Raw genomic sequence first — 19,092 nt, forward strand, 5'->3', positions numbered from 1 at the left:
TTCGTGCTGAAAGTAAAAACAGTCCAAGAGTTTAAATGAACTCTTCGATCCTGCAATCACAGCAAATTCGGGAAATTTAGGAATATGTTGGTAACCCCTAATCTTTTTCTAAACCGACTTCACTCTGGGCAAGTAACTATCCTCTGATGCCGTTGTTGGAGACAGCATTTCTGGCTGAAAAATCATTTTTCTGACTCAATCTGGCTTGCTGTTCTTGATTAATCATCCCCACTTCTCTCGACAGTTCACCCCTCTAACTACAGTGGTCAACATTTTTTTTTTCAGGACTTTTTAAGTGATTCGGTTACTCCAGCCGTATCCCTCTTTATTCCATCTAACCCCCCCCCCAGCCCCCATTCCTACCGCCCTCGTTTCACTAAGATTTTGCTAAACATTAGACGCAGCACATGACCTCCCGTCTTCCAGTGTCTCATAACAAACCGATATAAAAACATTTGGTTAGTGCAACTGTAAGCTTCTCTTCGTTTGGAATTTAAAATTGTCTTTCGCTCTTCAACACTTAAAGAACCTTCAGCGCAAATTTTAAATTTAAAAATTTTAAATAAAGAAACCGCTCCCCTTTTTTAACCTTTAGCCCCGCCCACCGCCTCCCCCCCCTCAAGCCTCCACGCGAAACTGCAGGAAACCAGAGGGGGCGGGGCGCTGACGTCACGACGCCGGTGCGTCACGGAACGGCGGCGGCTGCGGCGCTGGCGGTGGCTGCGGCAGCGGCGGCATTTTAGTCGGCAGCGGCGGCGGCCACGGGGCTGCTGCTCCTCCCAGCATCCCTGGCGCGGCCATTTCAGCCCCATCTTGGCCGAGGGGAGGGAGCTGCAGCCGCCGCTTCAGCAGTTTGAATTTCAGTTTCTCTTGGTACGAATCCGGCGCACCAAGGAGTCGAAGAAGCAACCACCGCTACCTCACACGGCGGAGCGCCTCCGCTCGCTAGCCTGCGGTCTGCCGCCGCCCCTCACTCTCTCGAGAGCGCGAGGGGAGGCCGAGACCGCCGCCGCCGCCCGCGGGGGTGGCTCCCCCTGTAAGGGGAGGACCGAGCCGGCTTTCTCCTCCCCCAGAGCGGGTTTCCGCCAGAGACAGTCGACATGTCCCTGGGGCTGAGCTCCGGCTAGAGCCGGGGAGGGAGGGCCGCCCGCCCGCGCCGCAGCCCCGCCGCCTGCCCGCGGACCTTCAGCCAAGTCGGCCCGCGGTTTCTGGCTGAATTAGGAATCTTCGGCTCCGGACACGCCACTCCTTCCCCTTCTTCCCTCAGTCTGAGAGCTCGGAGCGGACGCCGGCACTGGCCTGAGGAGCCTGAGCGGGGCAGCACCGCCCCTCACGCCGCCGCCGCCTCCTCCTCCCCCTCCCTCCCACTCCCACCCCCAGTCAAGGCCTGCTGACCGCGCGGAGCTGGACTGAACACGGCGGCCCGAGACGGGAGAGGAAGCAGCCGGCCCGCCCCTGAGATCGCGCTCTCGCCGCCACTGAGGGTATTGAATTGAGGCGCCGCGGCTGCGGGAGGTGAAAAGGAGGGAGGAGCCGCCGCGGGACTGAGACGGGGGCAGAGCCGAAGAGACCGACACTGAAGGAAACGGGGAGGAGGATGTCTCACCGCGCGGCCGGGGCCCGAATCAGCCTGTGACTCTTACAGCGGCGGGCCTCACACCCCAGCGCGGACTCGGACTTTGTCTTTGGGGGACCGTGCTCTGCCCTCCCTAGTTTCCGGCAGGATCCCAGAGGAGCCGGCGTGCCTCTCTGCTCTCCAGCCTTCACCATGTCCAAGATGCCGGCCAAGAAGAAGAGCTGCTTTCAGATCACCAGTGTCACCACGGCCCAGGTGGCCACTAGCATCACGGAGGACACCGAAAGCCTGGACGACCCGGACGAGTCACGCACAGAGGACGTCTCCTCAGAGATTTTCGACGTCTCTCGGGCCACGGATTATGGCCCTGAGGAGGTCTGCGAGCGCAGCTCCTCTGAAGAGACGCTCAACAATGTTGGGGATGCAGAGACTCCTGGGACCGTCTCCCCAAATCTACTCCTGGATGGGCAGCTGGCGGCCGCAGCGGCTGCTCCCGCCAACGGAGGAGGAGCCGTTTCAGTCCGGAGTGTGGCTGGGGCGCTCGCCAATACCCTGGCGGCGGCTGCCACCTCAGCCCCCGCCTCCGGAGCACCGGGCGGGGGCCCATCCGCCGGGCCGGGGACTGCAGCCCCGGCTCAGCCTCCCACGACTTGTAGTTCCCGTTTTCGCGTGATCAAGCTGGACCACGGGAGCGGGGAACCCTATCGACGCGGCCGATGGACGTGTATGGAATACTATGAGCGGGATTCAGACAGCAGCGTCCTAACCAGGTCCGGGGATTGCATTAGACACAGCAATACTTTTGACCAGACTGCAGAGCGGGACAGCGGCCTGGGCGCCACCGGAGGGTCGGTGGTGGTAGTGGTGGCCTCCATGCAGGGGGCGCACGGGCCCGACTCGGGAACTGACAGCTCCTTGACTGCTGTGTCACAGCTACCCCCGTCAGAGAAAATGAGCCAGCCCACTCCGGCCCAGCCGCAGAGTTTTAGCGTTGGGCAGCCACAGCCGCCGCCGCCCGTAGGTGGGGCTGTGGCTCAAAGCTCGGCTCCACCACCGCCGTTCTCGGGAGCCGCGGCCGGGCCTCAGCCAATGATGACAGCCGCGCAACTAAGCCAGCCCCAGGGAACGGGGCCGGGTGGACAGGGTCTGCCGCCGACGAATGTAACCCTGGCGCAGCCGGCCATGCCCCTGCCTTCGCAGCAGGGCCTGACCGTCGGCGCTTCTGCAACGCAGCAGCCCCAGCAGTTTGCGTATCCCCAGCCGCAGATACCGCCGGGACATTTGCTGCCCGTCCAGCCCTCCGGCCAAAGTGAGTATCTGCAGCAGCACGTGGCCGGCCTGCAGCCGCCAAGCCCCGCACAGCCCTCGTCCACGGGTGCCGGAGCGAGCCCTGCCTCGGCGGCCAGCCTTCCCGTGGGCACCGGCCAGAATGTCTCCTCAGCGGGCGCGCAGATAATGGGCGCGTCTTCCCTGCCCAGTGAAGCCGTAGCCCCGGGGCCAGGACCAGCGCAAGGCGGACAGGCGGCGCCTTGTCAGCCGGCTGGAGTGCCCCCAGCTGCTGTGGGAGGCGTGGTGCAGCCTTGCTTGGGTCCTACAGGGGCAGGGCAGCCCCAGTCCGTGCCTCCGCCGCAGTTGGGTGGCAGTGGTCAGCTGCCAGCCGTACCTGGTGGCCCTCACGCCATGGTGCCCGGAGTTCCAAACGTGCCTGCAGCCGTGCCCGCTCCAAGCGTGCCTAGTGTGTCTACCGCTTCTGTTACTATGCCAAATGTACCCGCGCCTCTGGCCCAGTCGCAACAGCAGAGCAGCCATACACCGGTTAGCAGGAGCAGCAGCATAATCCAGCATGTTGGGCTGCCCTTAGTGCAAGGCACACACAGTGCACCAACAAGTCTACCACAGTCTGACCTAAGCCAGTTTCAGACTCAGACTCAGCCTTTAGTCGGGCAAGTTGACGATACTAGAAGAAAATCAGAACCCCTACCTCAACCACCACTTTCTCTCATTGCTGAAAATAAGCCTGTTGTGAAGCCTCCTGTTGCAGATGCCCTGGCAAACCCCCTTCAGTTAACACCTATGAACAGTCTGGCCACCTCTGTGTTCGGCATAGCTATTCCCGTTGATGGTGATGAAGACAGGTATGGAAATCTTTATTTTAAATATTTGTTAGAAATGCTTGGCCTATGTTGTTGTTTAGGTTGCAACTTTAGGGAGATTTCTTTTTTCAATTGAGGCCCTTAGCATTTTTAAATATAAAACTTAGTTTGTGTATGGTAAAATTGATTTAGGTTGCTGATATAAAAGTGTAATGAGAGAATTGGTCTTGTCACAGTTGTTTAAAAGCACTAAAATGGGTAGGGATGCATTGTGTATCCAAAAGGTGAATTTTAGCTTAATCCTTATCATTTAAAGGTGGCAGCTAGTATGTTATGCTTCCATAGGATTGTCCATTTCTTAGATATTAATCACACTTGACCACTTAAGGGCAGAGAGTTTTATCAGTGTGAGTTTTGAGGCTGAGACATAAAATTATTTACAAATTTTCCATTCTGGAAAACCAGAAGGACCTCTAGTGAAGAGATCCGTGTAAGGAATCTCCTCCAGTGTGGCTGGAAAGGCTGGAGAGATAATGGTGAAATGTCAAATCCAGCTTTGAAGATCATGCTTAGTTCAGCCTTTTAATAAAAAGGGGCAGAAGGTCATGAGGCTTCCCAAGATATTACTTTTTTTTCTTTTGGTTAAGCAAAAAAATGTATTGGAAAGATGTTCTTATCTCCCACCAGCCATTTTACTATAGGAAAGGGAGGTAGAGATTCTTTGACAGTAGTAAAAGCTGTAGTTCTTGAAATTGAGTAACTTTACAATAAAAGTATAAATGTCAATAATTGGCTCCCTGTATTTAGGGATGCTTTTTTAAGGGTTTAAGTGAAAATTAGTGTTTTGCTGCACCAGTTCTACAACAGTTGATGTATGGTTTGATGAGAAATTTTAGTGATTTTTAAGGAAATGTCACATGGATATTCTGTGTGTGTGTATGAATATATAGCAAATTTTTGAAAGCTGACTTGTTACAGTGTTTTTAAATTACATTTAAAAATTACAGAAAACGTTTCAGGTATTTTACTAGACATTTATTTGCTAGGGTTTTTGTTTTGTGAGTGGTTAATTTTAGGTGTTTTTAAAAGATCAAAATTAATGTTATGGATTTCTAGAGTAATTGATATGTAGAAGAATACAATGAGATAACTATGTTAAAGCTTTTTCTTTCTCTGTTTCTTCTGAGTTCCTTCACATTTTTTTAACTTCGCATTTCTTGTATTTTTGTTGTATACTTCTATTGGTTTGAAAGATGTTCACTGAAATTCATTTATCCTCAAAGTTCATCTTTTATTGTAGGCGACTTGTTTATGGGGAGTCTTTCTTCCACTTGAGAATGCTTAGAGAATACCACGTGTCCATAAGTGAGCTCAGCTAGCCAGTCATTGAGAAATTTTTTATGGATGGGACTACCAAGTAAAGAAACTGACTCCACAGGCCACTCAGGAAAATCCCTCTACTTTTATAGTTGGTCCCATTTTCACACATAGGGGCACACTTGAAATGCAGATTGAGTTTATTTTTTCACCTTTGGTAATAGTCAACGGGCATCTTCCCTTCTGTAGCTGCCAGAAGCCAATTTTCTGAGGAGTTGGTAAATAACCTTTTCCTTACCTCTCTCTTCCTGTATACTGCCCCATATCTCTTCAAGAAATGATGACTGGTTTCCCGACCTCCCACCCTTTCCATACACACACACACACACACACACACACACACACACACACACACACGCAGGCATGCACACGTGAATGAAGAATACATTTTCCCTCCTCTTCACACCTCAGTTTACAGTGTACGTAATTACATTCTTCAGAACTTAAGTATGATGATACAGCGTGAAGTAGAGAGTTCTGTAGGTAAATGGAAACTCTGAGATATATTCTTTAGAGTATGACCTCAAAGATGCATTTATTTCTCCTCTTCGGTAATCCTAAAAATCTCATTTCCAAACTTATTAATATTTGAACTACAGATACTACTGTATCAGTGTTCTTATCAATTGCAACAGTTAATTAATCCAGGGCAGGGGTTTTGATGTTTGTGTAGTCCCATTTTAAACATGGTACTTCCTTCCCTTACCCTAATCTTGTAAAATCTACATTGTTTATCAAATGTGCATTTCTAATTTTTGTTATAGTCTTTCATTGGTTTTTTATTTAACATGCTGGTTTCCAAGATGTAATTTTACACATTTGACTGTTTTGTCACTGGACCAACATACCTGGTGAAGGAATAAATCCATTAAGTAGAAACAGTATTTTGTTGTTTTTTTGTTGTTTTTTTTTTTTTTTTTTTTTTTTTTTTAGTGGAAAGCCTTTGTAAAAGAGAGCATTTTGAAGTTTTATGTTGGAAATTAAATAACACAGTTTTCCAGGCATATGTTTAAATTACCGAGATGAGTACTTTTGAGGAGATAGTACTAACAAAAAATCTTAATTTTAATATGATGATTTTGAGTTGCCTTGCTTAGGTAAAATCTGAATGCAGTTTTATATGCAGTCATTCATAAGTGAAATAAAACAAATTGGAGTGAGAGGTCTTGAGTAATTAAAGACTTAAACTTTGTGAATAGGTTGATAAATTTGAGATCCTAAGGAAATATTTGTAAAAAATCTTTGCTTTTGAAAAAAATTTAAGACTTCAGTAAATAGTCTATTTCTTTGAGAAAAGGGAGGAGAGTGGAAGATTAACAAAGGGATTGAGGTGATTTAGGTTGATATATTGAAAACTCTTATCTTGTGATTTTGGTTACATTCCCTAGTACAAGGCTCTATATTGGTTCAATTTTGAGATTGTTTATATTAAAAAACAAGCAATATATTAATAATGCATCTCAATATTATCACACCTTTAAAAGAGTTGTTGGTTGTATATGCAAAAAGTCCTCAATTATCATTACCTATTGACCCTAAAATATTAGTTACCATAGAGTTTATACATCTTTCTAGCCATTTTCCTTAGAAAGGTTAATGGTCAGTTGTTGAGACTCTTCAAATTGATTTTGTATAAACCGGTGGATATAATGATGGTCGAAAATATAGTTCATTAAAAAAATGTGTAGCCACTTTTACAGTGAACATTACAAAATTTGTTTAAACTACCTACACACTTAACAGATTCCTTTTCTGTTAATGAGGGGAGGTGCAAAATGTTACTGTCCCTTTTGGAAAAGGAACACAGTACAGATTGCTTTCCATAGATAGCTGACCAATGTGAACTCTGTAGGCCACATTCCAGGAACTCTTATGAATGGCTGCAATTGTGATCTGCAGTAAAAGACTAAACCTGATTTTAAGGATCCTTTGGTGGCAAATATCTCTATATCATCCTGTTAATGGTTTTATTTGTGTAGTTTGCTAATGACTTCTGATAAAGAAAATTGTGACTGTTCAGTGGTGTGTCCTGGTATATGCTATAAATACGAATTTTATTTGTACATTTTTTTATATATGTATTTTAAATGAAATTCTCCTTTTTTTTTTTTTTACTTAAAGTTTAAGTGAGAAGATTATGTAAATGTATACCAGGAGTCAGAACTGTTAATCTTTGCTGTAAAACCTATAGGTAATTCTTAGAGCTCTGTTGTTATTTAATACATGAAAGTCTCACTGCATTTAAATGTTTAAAAATGAAAGATCCTTACTTGAATTTGTATTTCTTGAGAGCTTACATTGATCTCTTGAATTGTGGAGGTAATTTAGGTCTTTCCCCTATTACACTTGATGTGTCAATCACACGGTAGGTACCAGCTTATGCTTATCTAAGCCCTTGAGAGAGAATATTCTTATGGAGGAGTTAGTAATCAAAATGTAAAATCATATATATGTGACATTATTGTTTAGTATAAAAACTGATATTGGTGCATTCATCAGTGATGCCACACTAATTACTAAAATATACTTTATCCATAAACATGGCTCTAAAGGAAATTAAATATTTCCAAAAAGGCTTATGATTTTCCAAAATACCTGAAAGGCCCAAAATTGAAAGCTGTATTAGTAGGAGCATGGCCATTAATATTCACAGTGACATGTTGTTTATAATTTTATGTGAACTGAATCATATAGGCCAAACACTGGTTAATTTTTTTAGGAAAACATAGGTGCTTATGTGTCATGGATAATACAGATTCCAAGTAGCTATTTGAGTAGCACTTGTATTTTCTCTGTAGGGGAAGAGATGGTATGAGATTACAAGTCTTGAACTAATCATCATCTTTATGAGAAGTCATTTTATATAAGACTGGTAGTAGGGATATATATATTCGCTACTTCTTGAGGATAAATGTAACACCAATCCATTTGTTCTTCTAGAATTCTGTTAGCACTAATTTGGGAATAGTAAAATATGGCACTGGATTTATGGATGTGGTACTTGGTAATTTGGAATGGGAGTTTATCTTCTCTGTACTAGAAAAGATTGGAAGCAGCCATGGCTCTCTTGTGTCCTCCAGTAAAGAAGAGCAGCCCCACCAGTCAGAATGTAAAGATACTAAAATGAATCTCTTTCTTCATAGAGGAATGATAGTTAGGAGAGTATAAAAGGATTCCGACTTTCCTGTCCTAAAATGGCCGGAGTTGAGGGAAGTGTAGAGTGATAGCAGGTAACCAAGAAGAAAATACAGTAGAATAACATGAAATGTGGTCTCAGAAGGAACAGGAACACTTCTTAATGGTGAGGAACAGTGTTCTAGTTCCTTCTTGGAATAATTGTTTTAGACCAATATGTATTTTCTGTAGAGATATTGTTTATTTTTTCATTGCATTACTCTTTAAATACTTAAGTATGAGGAAGGAGAGGGTCTATAAAAGCAGGTCTGCTGGTTAAATGTAGCCTGATTAATGTTCCCTAAGTAACTATTAATGGGAAGAGCAGATTTTTAATAAATATTAATCGTTGACAGTATTTAAGGAGTATGTATGCAAAACTCCTGAATGGGAATAAATTCTTTAAGCTTATGGTTTTTCTTTATACTAAACCTGTGGGCTTGTGATTTGAGACTACTATTTTAGATGGTATAATACTAATTACTGCATCCACAAAAAATATGCATATCTGAATCATTGGTATAATGTCTTTCCCATAGCAATTCTTGAACATACCAAATTATTCAATATTTGTTATATTAATCTGGCATTGGTTAGGGCAAAAATTGGGTCTGTCTCATAAAGATTTAGGAACAGTAGCCAGTTTGCATCATTCCAGTACATCACTTCATGACTTGACTTTGATGTGTACACTTCAAATTTGGTATTATTAAAGGTATAGTCATAGGCTACTTTATCTCTAAAAAATATGCGCACAATTTCTACTTTTAAATCAGGTGGATTAAATTTCAACTGTGCTGTTCTGGATTGCTTTTCAAATTTAAAAGTCCAGATCAGATTTAAGTCTTTAGGTTTATTCATTGTACCCAACCTGACATCTGTTTAAAGAAAAAAAAGTAAGCTCTCATCCTTTTATAGATTGTATATCTATATAGGATCGTTAAGTGAAAATTCTGCAGATAACTGAGGGGGGTTCTTGATCAAATAAAACTAGTAATGTTTTTAATTATGTCCTAACTTATCGTATGAGTGACCATTACAGATGGTGGAGTCAGACATACGTTGTCTAAATTCCAACCATGCTGCCTAGTAGAGGCATTTGACCTTGAGCTAGTTGCTTAGTTCTCTTGTTTACTCATGGAAAATGGAGGTAAAACTACCTTGGAGAGTTTTAAAGGATTAAAAGAGAGATATACAAGCAATTTGTGAACAGTGCATAACGTAAGACAATATGTATGGCAAACTGTATCACAGAAATGTTAGTATTTCAGTGTCCAAACTGCTCTCCCAAGTCACTCCTTTGCATGCTATAAATCATACTAGGAGTCTTTGATTTTAATCTGAAAATGTAATTGTATAGTATGGATGTAGTCAGAGAAAAGATTAGGCCAGAGATTAGTAAGAAATATGGCATATTGTGTTCTACTTCTAGTTTTCCTACCCCTTAGCTGATTTCTTAGATCAGGTCGTTTAACTTCTGTTTTTCTCATTGGTAAAATTAGATTTTAAGACATGGTCAAATTTTAAGGTTCCTTCTAGCTCTATGTGTATGAGTTCATATGTTCAGACGTACTTTGTGAGAGAGCTGCCAACTTAAACCTTCCTCTTGTCAAACCCCTTTCCTGCCATGGACTATTGTGTGACAATAAATGAAATTCACAAGTACTCATTAAGTAGGTTGAGTGCCCTAGAAAACATTTAAAACAACAGTGTGTCAGTCATTCAGCTTTTATTGTACTCTCCAAGTAGTGAGCAGTGGCATACAGAAATAAGACTACCCTGCCCTCCAAGGCCAGGCTATATGAAAATGATGATCAAATGTATACTTTGATATATATTGTAGGCCATGATAAAGTAAATATAAAATACTAGTGGGAACAATTGGGATATCAAATCAGATTGGGGTTGGGAGGTAGTAGTTAGACTGACTTCTGTTTAAAAATTCTCTGTGTAGATGATATACAGTTAAAAACTGAAGATATATAAAAGTATAAAATGAAAGCCTCTCTGCCCCCTCTGTCTTCCAGCCACCCAGTTTCTGTCCTCAGAAGCAACCCATTATTACTTATGCATTCTTTGAGGCTAAATCTTAAACTGAATCTTAAGAGGGTCATTCACATTAGGTCACTGATAAAAGAAAGGGATGGTTGTCCAAGCAGAGGTGGAAGGCACTTTATATAATGAGTGGAAGAGTGAAAAACTATTACATTATCATATTTGGAAAATGATGTGATTAATTTGATAGGAACCAGAGTGAAGGGCTAAGAAATTTAGATTTTTATAGTAAATTTATTTTATTATTAAAGGTGTTTTTTGAAGCTTTCATTGTCAAAGTAATATGTACCTTGGAACCGTTTCAGTACCTTTTTCAGTGATTATTGTGGAATTATAATCTTATGACAAAGTTGTGTTTGGGGAACACCTAGGGGAGCACCGAGTCCCCAAAATCAGAATTGTAATCCAATGAAATGTGCTAAATAGTTTGATACCCTTAGCTCTAAGTTTAAGTATTCTGTTTGTCTCAATATATTACCTTGATGATGATGACAAAACATTGGATACATGTTAAGGTCTCTACCAAAATTTGATTATTATGCAGCATAATATGGAAACTATAATCCTGTATTAAACACAAACTAAGCTTATGTCAGGCCCTGTAAATATATAATCTCATTAGATTTTTTTAAGTAACCTGTAAGGAAGTGTTTTTTTCCCCTTTTTTATTGATTAAAGAAACTGAGGCTCTGAGAATTTGAGTCACATAGCTATTATAAGTGACCAAGTGTAGACTTACATTCAGACCTTTGATCCCAAAGCCAATGCTCTTGAATATTCTCAGGATTAGAAGTCTGTTTTATTACTTGGCAGACAGTAAGATGGGAGGAAGGAAAAGCCACTATAGCCACTGATTTGTTGTATGGTAACCTTTTATCTAAAGGATATTTTTAATCACTTAAAATCTCCAGATAATAATATTGGAGATGGCCTTTGGTGATCTGTTTATTGTATTTCCCTGGTTTCTAATTAGAGATCTCTGAAGCTGAATTTTGCCATAGACAAGAAAAAGAGGTGTCCACTGAGTTCAGAACTCACATCCGTCTTGCTTTAAGCTTGGACAGTTTTTAGGTTAGTTTTGAAGTATGGGGTGTATGTGTGTTTTTCCTCCCTGTTATGCTTAGTTACCCTACAAAGATAGTATCTTGCTAAAGCAAGTAGACATACCAACAACATGCTTTGAGTCACTTTCTGATGTGCTGCTTTCATATACTTGGAAATTAACAGACTGTTTAGTATATAAAGTCAGGGAGAAAGAATATTTTTTTTCAGTGATTTTGAAAAATGTCTAAAGATAAGAAAACCGCATTTTCATTTAGTTGGCTGAAATAAATTTAGTATAAACCATACCTCAGTCTTCCTAAGAGTTGCTTCATTGACTCTATATTTAGACTGGTAGTTTATATTAACATCAAATAAATTGTTAGAAAACTGGCTTAAAATTTTATTTTTTGTGCAGAAGAGAATTTGTGACCAAAGCTGCATAAAATTTAGTATTTCCTTCTGATAAAATTTTGAATTTCAGTTGCCTCTTGATACCTTCAGGTTTCATTGACTATAACCTTGAAATTATCCCATTAAGAGCGTTTTTCTTGGGCTCTTAATCTCAATTTTATGCAATTCCAAAATTGAAGTCTCTGATGATCAGGTCTTTCAGTATTTACAAATGGCTCTTTTCACCTCTACCTCCTTGATGAGCTAGTTTTTCACAGACTTGACTCCTTTAATCTATGCCTGTTAATCTATGTTTTGAGACTATTGTTGCTATTTGCTAAAAATCCCTAAGTTTAAGGATAACATCCCAGTTGAAGTATTCCAGAAACAAAAAAATTCGTATCTTATAATAAGACTGTCTAAATTTTTATCCTTCGAATCTAGACTGTTTAAAATTCTCAATAGTACATTGTATAACTCCAAGTGGTTTCTTCATTTTGAGTATATGTAGAAAGAGTGATTGTTAATTGTCAGTTTTTGCAACTTAAGTGTATTCTAGTATGTTCCAAAAACTTTAGGTCCATTTATAGTATTTTATTTCACAGGTTTTTGCACATTCCAAGATTTACTACTAACTGCAGATATGTTATCTTTTTCGCTTATGGGAAATATTTCACTATTATGCTATAAAAATGCTGGTTTCATAGCTTAAATCATATGACTTCATTTGAAACTAATTTATTTGGCATATGAATTTGATTCAAATTAAATATTTATATTTCCAGAGTCAGAGGATTTAAAAGTTCTTTTAAAGAATGTCATCCTTAAAATATATTGTGAATACTTTTTAATGAATATTTAATTCCAGACTTGCAGAATAGCTTCCAAGTTTACCTTTTGTTATTCTCATGTATTTTATTACCTTCCTTTTTGAGTCACTCAGTTTAAACCTGATGTCTCCAAACAGACCTGTGAGGATAGCAAACTAGTTCCCATATGGTCCTAGGCAGGCCTGGTTTAAAAAAAAAAAAAAAAAAGCCAGATTGAATTTTCAGTTGATTCAGTTGGTTTTCTTTTTATTTGGCAGGTTGATCTCTAAGTACAATGAAAAAAGTGGCTTGACACATTCTTAAGAGGATGTAAGCTGTTTAAATAAACTGTAGTTAAAAGCCCCTTAAGCTTTTTTTGTTATTAGCAGGTCTAACCAGCACCTTTGATTGCCTTAGACCTAGTTAAGAGAAAAGTAGAGAAAGGGTTAAAAGAATAGAAAGGAGTTGAAGTAGGGCTTTTGGATTATCTAAGAGGTACCTACTGGTTAAAATTAAAAATGCCTTCTAAAAAATGATACTTAAAAATTTGATATAACAACTTAATGACTCTCAATTTGAGTTTTGAAATCATGGAATTCTATCGTGTATTTGTTTTGTTTGATATCATTGATATTTGATTGCTGTTCCAGTAGACCCTGGAAATAGTTCTCTTATTGTACTAATGTAGCAACATTAAGGCACTTATTAGGGCCTCAGAATTGTCATGTTGCATCTAAATTTTGCTTTGTAGATAAAAATCATAGCTAAGGAGCACTGACTGTATGCTAGGAGCTTTACATAAAGTCTCAATTCTTCAACCATCTACCAGGCTAGATAGTAATATCACCATTTAACAGATAAAGAGACAGACCTAGAGAGGTCGAAATTTAACTCTGCTATATGTTTAGTATAGTAGTATTAGAGCATAAACTCTGGGACCAGATTGCCATCTACTAACTCTGTGACATAAGGCAAGTTACTTATGTCTCAGCCAGTTTTTTCATCTGTGAGATGGGAATAATAATGGCACCTACCTCTTAGGGCTGTTGTCAGAATTGACTTAATAAATGTAAAGCACTTAGAATAGTGTGTGTGGTACATAATCAAAACTTATATTCTTAGCTGATGCTATTATCCTGCTATAGCATGGGCTAAGAATTTTAAAAGTGTGTGGCAAGTTTTTGTTAGGCCCCAAAGGTACAGGTTGATGGTGGGGGGGAAACTAGAAGTGTGGTGAGGAGGAAGGAAAACTGTTTAGGAAGCAGCTTTGTCAAAAGTTTAGTTCCCTATGAAACCATTCCTGAGGTGTGAGGTGAATCATACATACTGGAAGCTTGCCCAGATAAGCCCATCAGTTAAGAGTCTATGATGATTGCCCTAGGGAATGGTAGAAATGAATGATAATTATGTTAAATAGGCTTTTACCCCTTTAAGGGGCACTGTGCTAATACAAGAAGTCAGAAAGCTGCTATGCAATTGCTGTGCCGTTTTTTTTGGCCTGGGAGAGAAACCACACATAAATAAATGGATTCTGAAGGTGAAAATATGTCACGGCCAACCCAGGGAAGAACTCTTCAATGTTCATTTTGAAACCCTTTTCACTTATAACAGAGCCTAAGAATATACCTTTATGTTGTGAAGGTATAGTTTATTTTACGTGAATACTATGAGAACAGCTTTGTTATACTGCTAAGCCAATAGATATTTATAAAGGCATCTGATACAGAATAGTGTTGATTAGGCTATGAATTAGTCATATTCATGTGCACACAAAAAATTGGATGCTACTTAGTATTTAATTTTATCTGTATTACCACTTTATTTTAGAACTGTGATCCTGCGTTATTGGGATCTTCTGGATTTCATCCAGTTTTTAATTTCTTTAAAAGTGTTGTTTTAAATAAGCTTATATGGTTTTTTTTCCTCTTTTTTTATTAAAGCTGTTACACTGTATTAGAAATCTAAAATCTTCCATTTTTTTTTTTAAAAGTAGTGATTTACTGTATATTCTCAACCTCATTTCCATTTGATTCTTGGATCTCACAGGAATCCTTCAACTGCTTTCTACCAAGCGTTCCATTTGAACACGTTTCAGGAATCAAAGAGCCTCTGGGATAGGTATGAATACTTACATATGGAATGCATACATGCAAAAGTGTATGCATGAATTGCCTTGCACTGTACTGGTTTCTCGTCATTAAAACTGATCTTTATTTGTTATTTTGGAGGGGGGATCATGTGGTATCTAGCATGGGACAAAGCAGCAAAATAAACCAAAAGGACCATCTAGATTTTATATAGAAAAGAAAATGCTTTTCTTTTTACTGTATTTTGTGCACCTTAAATATGTTTATATTTTGAAGGATTTACATATTCTACTTTTATAATATGAAATAATGACTCCCCCAGTGTATTTTAATGCAAAAATATGGTATATAACATAAACTATCCACAGTTATTTTAATTTTTGTGCTGTTTTATGTGGTTTCTCTGTAAAAGCCATAGTGACTCAAAGCAAAATGTTATTTCAAATTAAGAAATTGAAGGAGGGACAAAACCAAGGTATCAAAGTAGTCATTGTTTAATTTTTGGCAAGAAACTTCAACATCAAGTTTGTTTACTAGAATACATTAGATCTGCATTACTGGTTTGTAAGCCCCTAAAACAGTTTGCTTTCTCACAGAAATGTAGTATAGATTTTATTTTTAACTTTTCAAATATAGAATGAAGTCTTGGAGTTCATTTATGGCAAAAGATACTTTGGTTTATCTTTCTGCTTAACACACATTTTAAGCAGCATATGCTCTGTTCAGTTATTTTGCTGAATATTTATTAGCACTCCATCATTTTGTGTTTAATTAATAGAACTTGAGCACAAACAGTGTTTCTAAAATTCACACAAAGCTTGTTAGATTCTTTTAACTCTGCCTGGCAACGCATTTGTGTCTTCTGGCATAGTTTTGGATTATGCTCATGAACTCAACTCTGTCTCTTTCTTTAGAAAAGAGTACTGCTAAGTGCATGTACATGTCATATTAAGACATGATCTACGTTGCCTAGAATGCTAAAACAGTCTTAATTCTTAGGCTTGATTTGCTTGTGTGTCACTCTAGAGAAATTTTCTAACAAAGTATCTTTTAGATGGTGTGTCCCTTAACCAAAAATGTTTTAAAATAATTACTTTTAGAATAAGAAGTTTTAAAATGTGTAGTACCATGATTATACATTTTTAAATAGTTCTATAGTAATATAAATTATTATGTAAATGTAAATTATGACATGAAACAAGCATGAAGTTTTAATCATTCAAATAGCTTACCAAATGTAGCCAGAATGTGAGCACTTTGGGATATGCTTTATACTTTCCCCATAGAAAAAGGAAAAAATAGCACTCCAGAAATGTAATTAAGAGTAGTTTTCAAATTCAAATGTATGGTAATTTATTTCAAATAGCTAACTTTTGTGAGCTGACCTGATACCAATATGAATGATCAAAACAGTATAGAAAGGTTTGAGCTTTATTTTTTATAATTTGGATCTAATATTAAAGGTTTCTTTTGTTTCATTATAAGGCAACTATAGACATTGCCTGCACATCATTTGTTGTTTCACCTAAAATACTCCTTATCTGTTTTCTTTTTTAGATACCAGAAACTTTTTAAGGTATCAGAAATGAGGCAAGTTGCTGTATCTGTAGTTTCTCATGGGTTGAAAATATTTTCACTTCTTCTTGGAGGCTGTTGTCCAGAGCCAAAGAAGTTAACGGATACATGTCTATAGTATGTTAATGCCAAAATATAATCAGAACTTAATATTCTAGATCAGTCATTCTTTACTGTAACAGGACCAAGGTGACAAGCCAAACCCAGAAGAAACAGACTAATGGCTTCCTTTGAACTTTTTAACTAGTTTATTAAATTTTCAATTGAAAGGAGCAATAATGGCTAGCTTTATTAATATCTACAGAGTTGTTAAAAAGTGTATCAACTAATAAAGTGTTGTGGGACTGTTTATTCATTGCAGACAGGGGTTGAAACTTTGCGTGTGTTAAGCTTTAAAAAATATTAAATATAACTTCTGACCTTGTTTTAGACCTCACCAAATTACCTTGTTCATTTTTGACTATTACAAATTTAGGATTATTTTTTTTACCATTAATTTGGCAAGTATTTTGCAAGGGTGATTCTACTTTTCAATAGAAGCATTCAGGAGTTTAAGGGACTATAAGTCCCTTACATCTGCGGACCACCCACCCCCCACCCCCTGCCCATGGAAAAATTATCTTCCGTGAAGCCAGTCCCTGGTGCCAAAAAGGTTGGGGACTGCTGCCTTACATAATCTACTGCATTATCAAGTTACTTTGAGGCATAAATTTGCCTCAGTGTTGCTAAATACCATATTCCAGGCTCCTATTTATGAAATGTTGGAAATCATTTTCAGTAGAGGGAGCTTCTGTTCCCTACTCCAATTTTCATTAAACCTGCCCTAAATAGCTGAAGATCCCTGATTTTGCCTTACTTGAAAGACTGGACTTTCCAGGGAAATTCTTTCAGTTTAGCAGAATATCTTTTAATCAAAATTTAAGTAACTAATATACTTTTCTCATATTGACTTAAAGTTCTCTAATGGCCCATTTGTTTCCTTCCATATTTAAATTAGAATTAGCAAGGCGAAAGACTTTACCAACCTCTGAAAATAGTCTGTCTCTGCCTGTATTTAGATATTCTCTCCTTTTACTGATAGCCAGTATTCTACTCAGTTATTGTAATAAAATTGAGCTACTCTCAAACCTTCCTTTCCCTTTTCCTGTAGGTCCCATCATGGTTTCTGTCTTCTTTATTTGTTTGCAGAGTCCTCAAGGAATCAGTCAGCTAAAACCATCTTCAAATAAGGAGAGTAGATACTAATCGCTCAAATATTTTCTTCAGAAGCCCAAACTGTTTAACTGTTCATTAAAATGAATAATGTAGCTTTCCTCATCCACTTTCTAGGAGATTATCTTATTATGAAGAAGTTAATTTTTAGTAATGTCTTAGCCTATTGGCATTTCAGAGTTAGTAACTTTAAATTTTAACTTCCTTTTATTTAAAGAACAGCTTTCCAAAGTTAATTCTTGGTATTGCTTTGTTAAATGGACAGATTTAGTTTAGAAACCTATCCTGATGATCACTGGGGAGCAGGTTGTCATTGGAGTCCTTTTTTGCAAAAGCTCAACATAAGAATTGGTAGCAAACAATTTTACTCTCTTCTAAATATCAGGTCAGTAAACTAAAGGAGTACGAGAGAGAAGAAACTTTAGTTCACATAAACTAAAAGAAGGGATCAGATAACTTATAAAGATTTAACCTCATTAATAAGCACTTATGTTTTTGTCTTCATACAGAAAATATATAAATGAGAGTAACAGTTGCTAGGTGCACTATCCCTTTCAGTCTGCTTGTCTTTTTTTATGATGGCTCCAATATTTAAAGAGAAATTAATAAAGAAAGTAATAGACATGGGTCATTGATTTAAAATGAATGTCTAAGTTTATCAGACATGTTTTACTAGATGATGATTTCTGTCTTTTTTTTTTTTTTTTTTTGAGAGAGAGTCTCACTCTGTTGCCTGGATTGGAGTGAGTGCCGTGGCGTCAGCCTAGCTCACAGCAACCTCAAACTCCTGGGCTTAAGCGATCCTACTGCCTCAGCCTCCCAAGTAGCTGGGACTACAGGCATGTGCCACCATGCCCGGTTAATTTTTTTCTATATATATTTTTAGTTGGCCAGATCATTTCTTTCTACTTTTAGTAGAGACGGGGTCTCACTCTTGCTCAGGCTGGCCTCAGCCTCCCAGAGTGCTAGGATTACAGGCGTGAGCCACCGCGCCCGGCTGATTTCTGTCAATTTTTTTGCAGTAATTATTCACTTACATCTAGTTTAAAAATTATTGGATAAAAAATGTGTTCTTATTTAAATAACCTCAAGTGTTTTGTGTTAGAAAAGACTTCCAGTGTTTCCTCTCAACGTGCCTGGTGAGATTTTATTTTTGAGGCTAGGAGTAAGTTAGAACTAAGCCGCCTATGAATACTGTGGGTACCATATGAGACAATTTATTTTGTTTTACTTATCCCCTAAGAGGCTTGGGTCTATCATTAGCATCTACCAGTACTTGTTAACCTGAATGGTAAGATTTAGGTTTTGCAACTTGGCTGATCTAGTTTTTGAATGCTCAGTGATAGGATTTTTAGAAAATTTTTTAATTGAAATATAATTTGTATCAGAAAAGTACACCATTCATAAATATACAGCTAAAACTGAACACACTTGTGCAAGCAGCACCCAGATCCCAAATCAAGACATAGAATATTATAAGCTTCCTTTATGACCTTTTTCAGACCCCTTGCCATTGACTTCCTCTCCCTATCCTAATTTCTCATATTTGATATAAGTAGAACCGTTTACTATGTATTTTGGGTCTGGCCTTTTTCACCCAATACTATGTTTTAGATACATCTGTGTGGCCCTGCATAGTTGTAGATCTGAACTATGTAATTTGAAAGAATCACTATAGAGTATTACTTGGAGATTGGTAC

At 39.0% G+C, this 19,092-nt stretch overlaps 1 protein-coding gene across 2 annotated transcripts in view; it reads left to right on the top strand.

The window, feature by feature from the left end:
* The first annotated feature begins 711 nt into the window (after positions 1–711).
* The window catches only part of TSC22D2 (TSC22 domain family member 2), a 50,419-nt gene continuing 32,038 nt past the window's right edge, over positions 712–19,092 (top strand). The window contains exons 1-2 of one of the 2 annotated variants that reach the window (XM_045539460.1): positions 712–3,711; positions 14,565–14,636. In XM_045539460.1, the coding sequence (XP_045395416.1) occupies positions 1,769–3,711; positions 14,565–14,636 (2,015 nt within the window). In that variant the 5' untranslated portion in view covers positions 712–1,768. The remainder of the gene's footprint in view (positions 3,712–14,564; positions 14,637–19,092) is intronic. The other variant, XM_045539461.1, reaches the window with a different exon arrangement.

The sequence above is a fragment of the Lemur catta genome, chromosome 1 (genome assembly GCF_020740605.2).
Source record: "Lemur catta isolate mLemCat1 chromosome 1, mLemCat1.pri, whole genome shotgun sequence".
Classification (NCBI taxonomy): Eukaryota; Metazoa; Chordata; class Mammalia; order Primates; family Lemuridae; genus Lemur; species Lemur catta.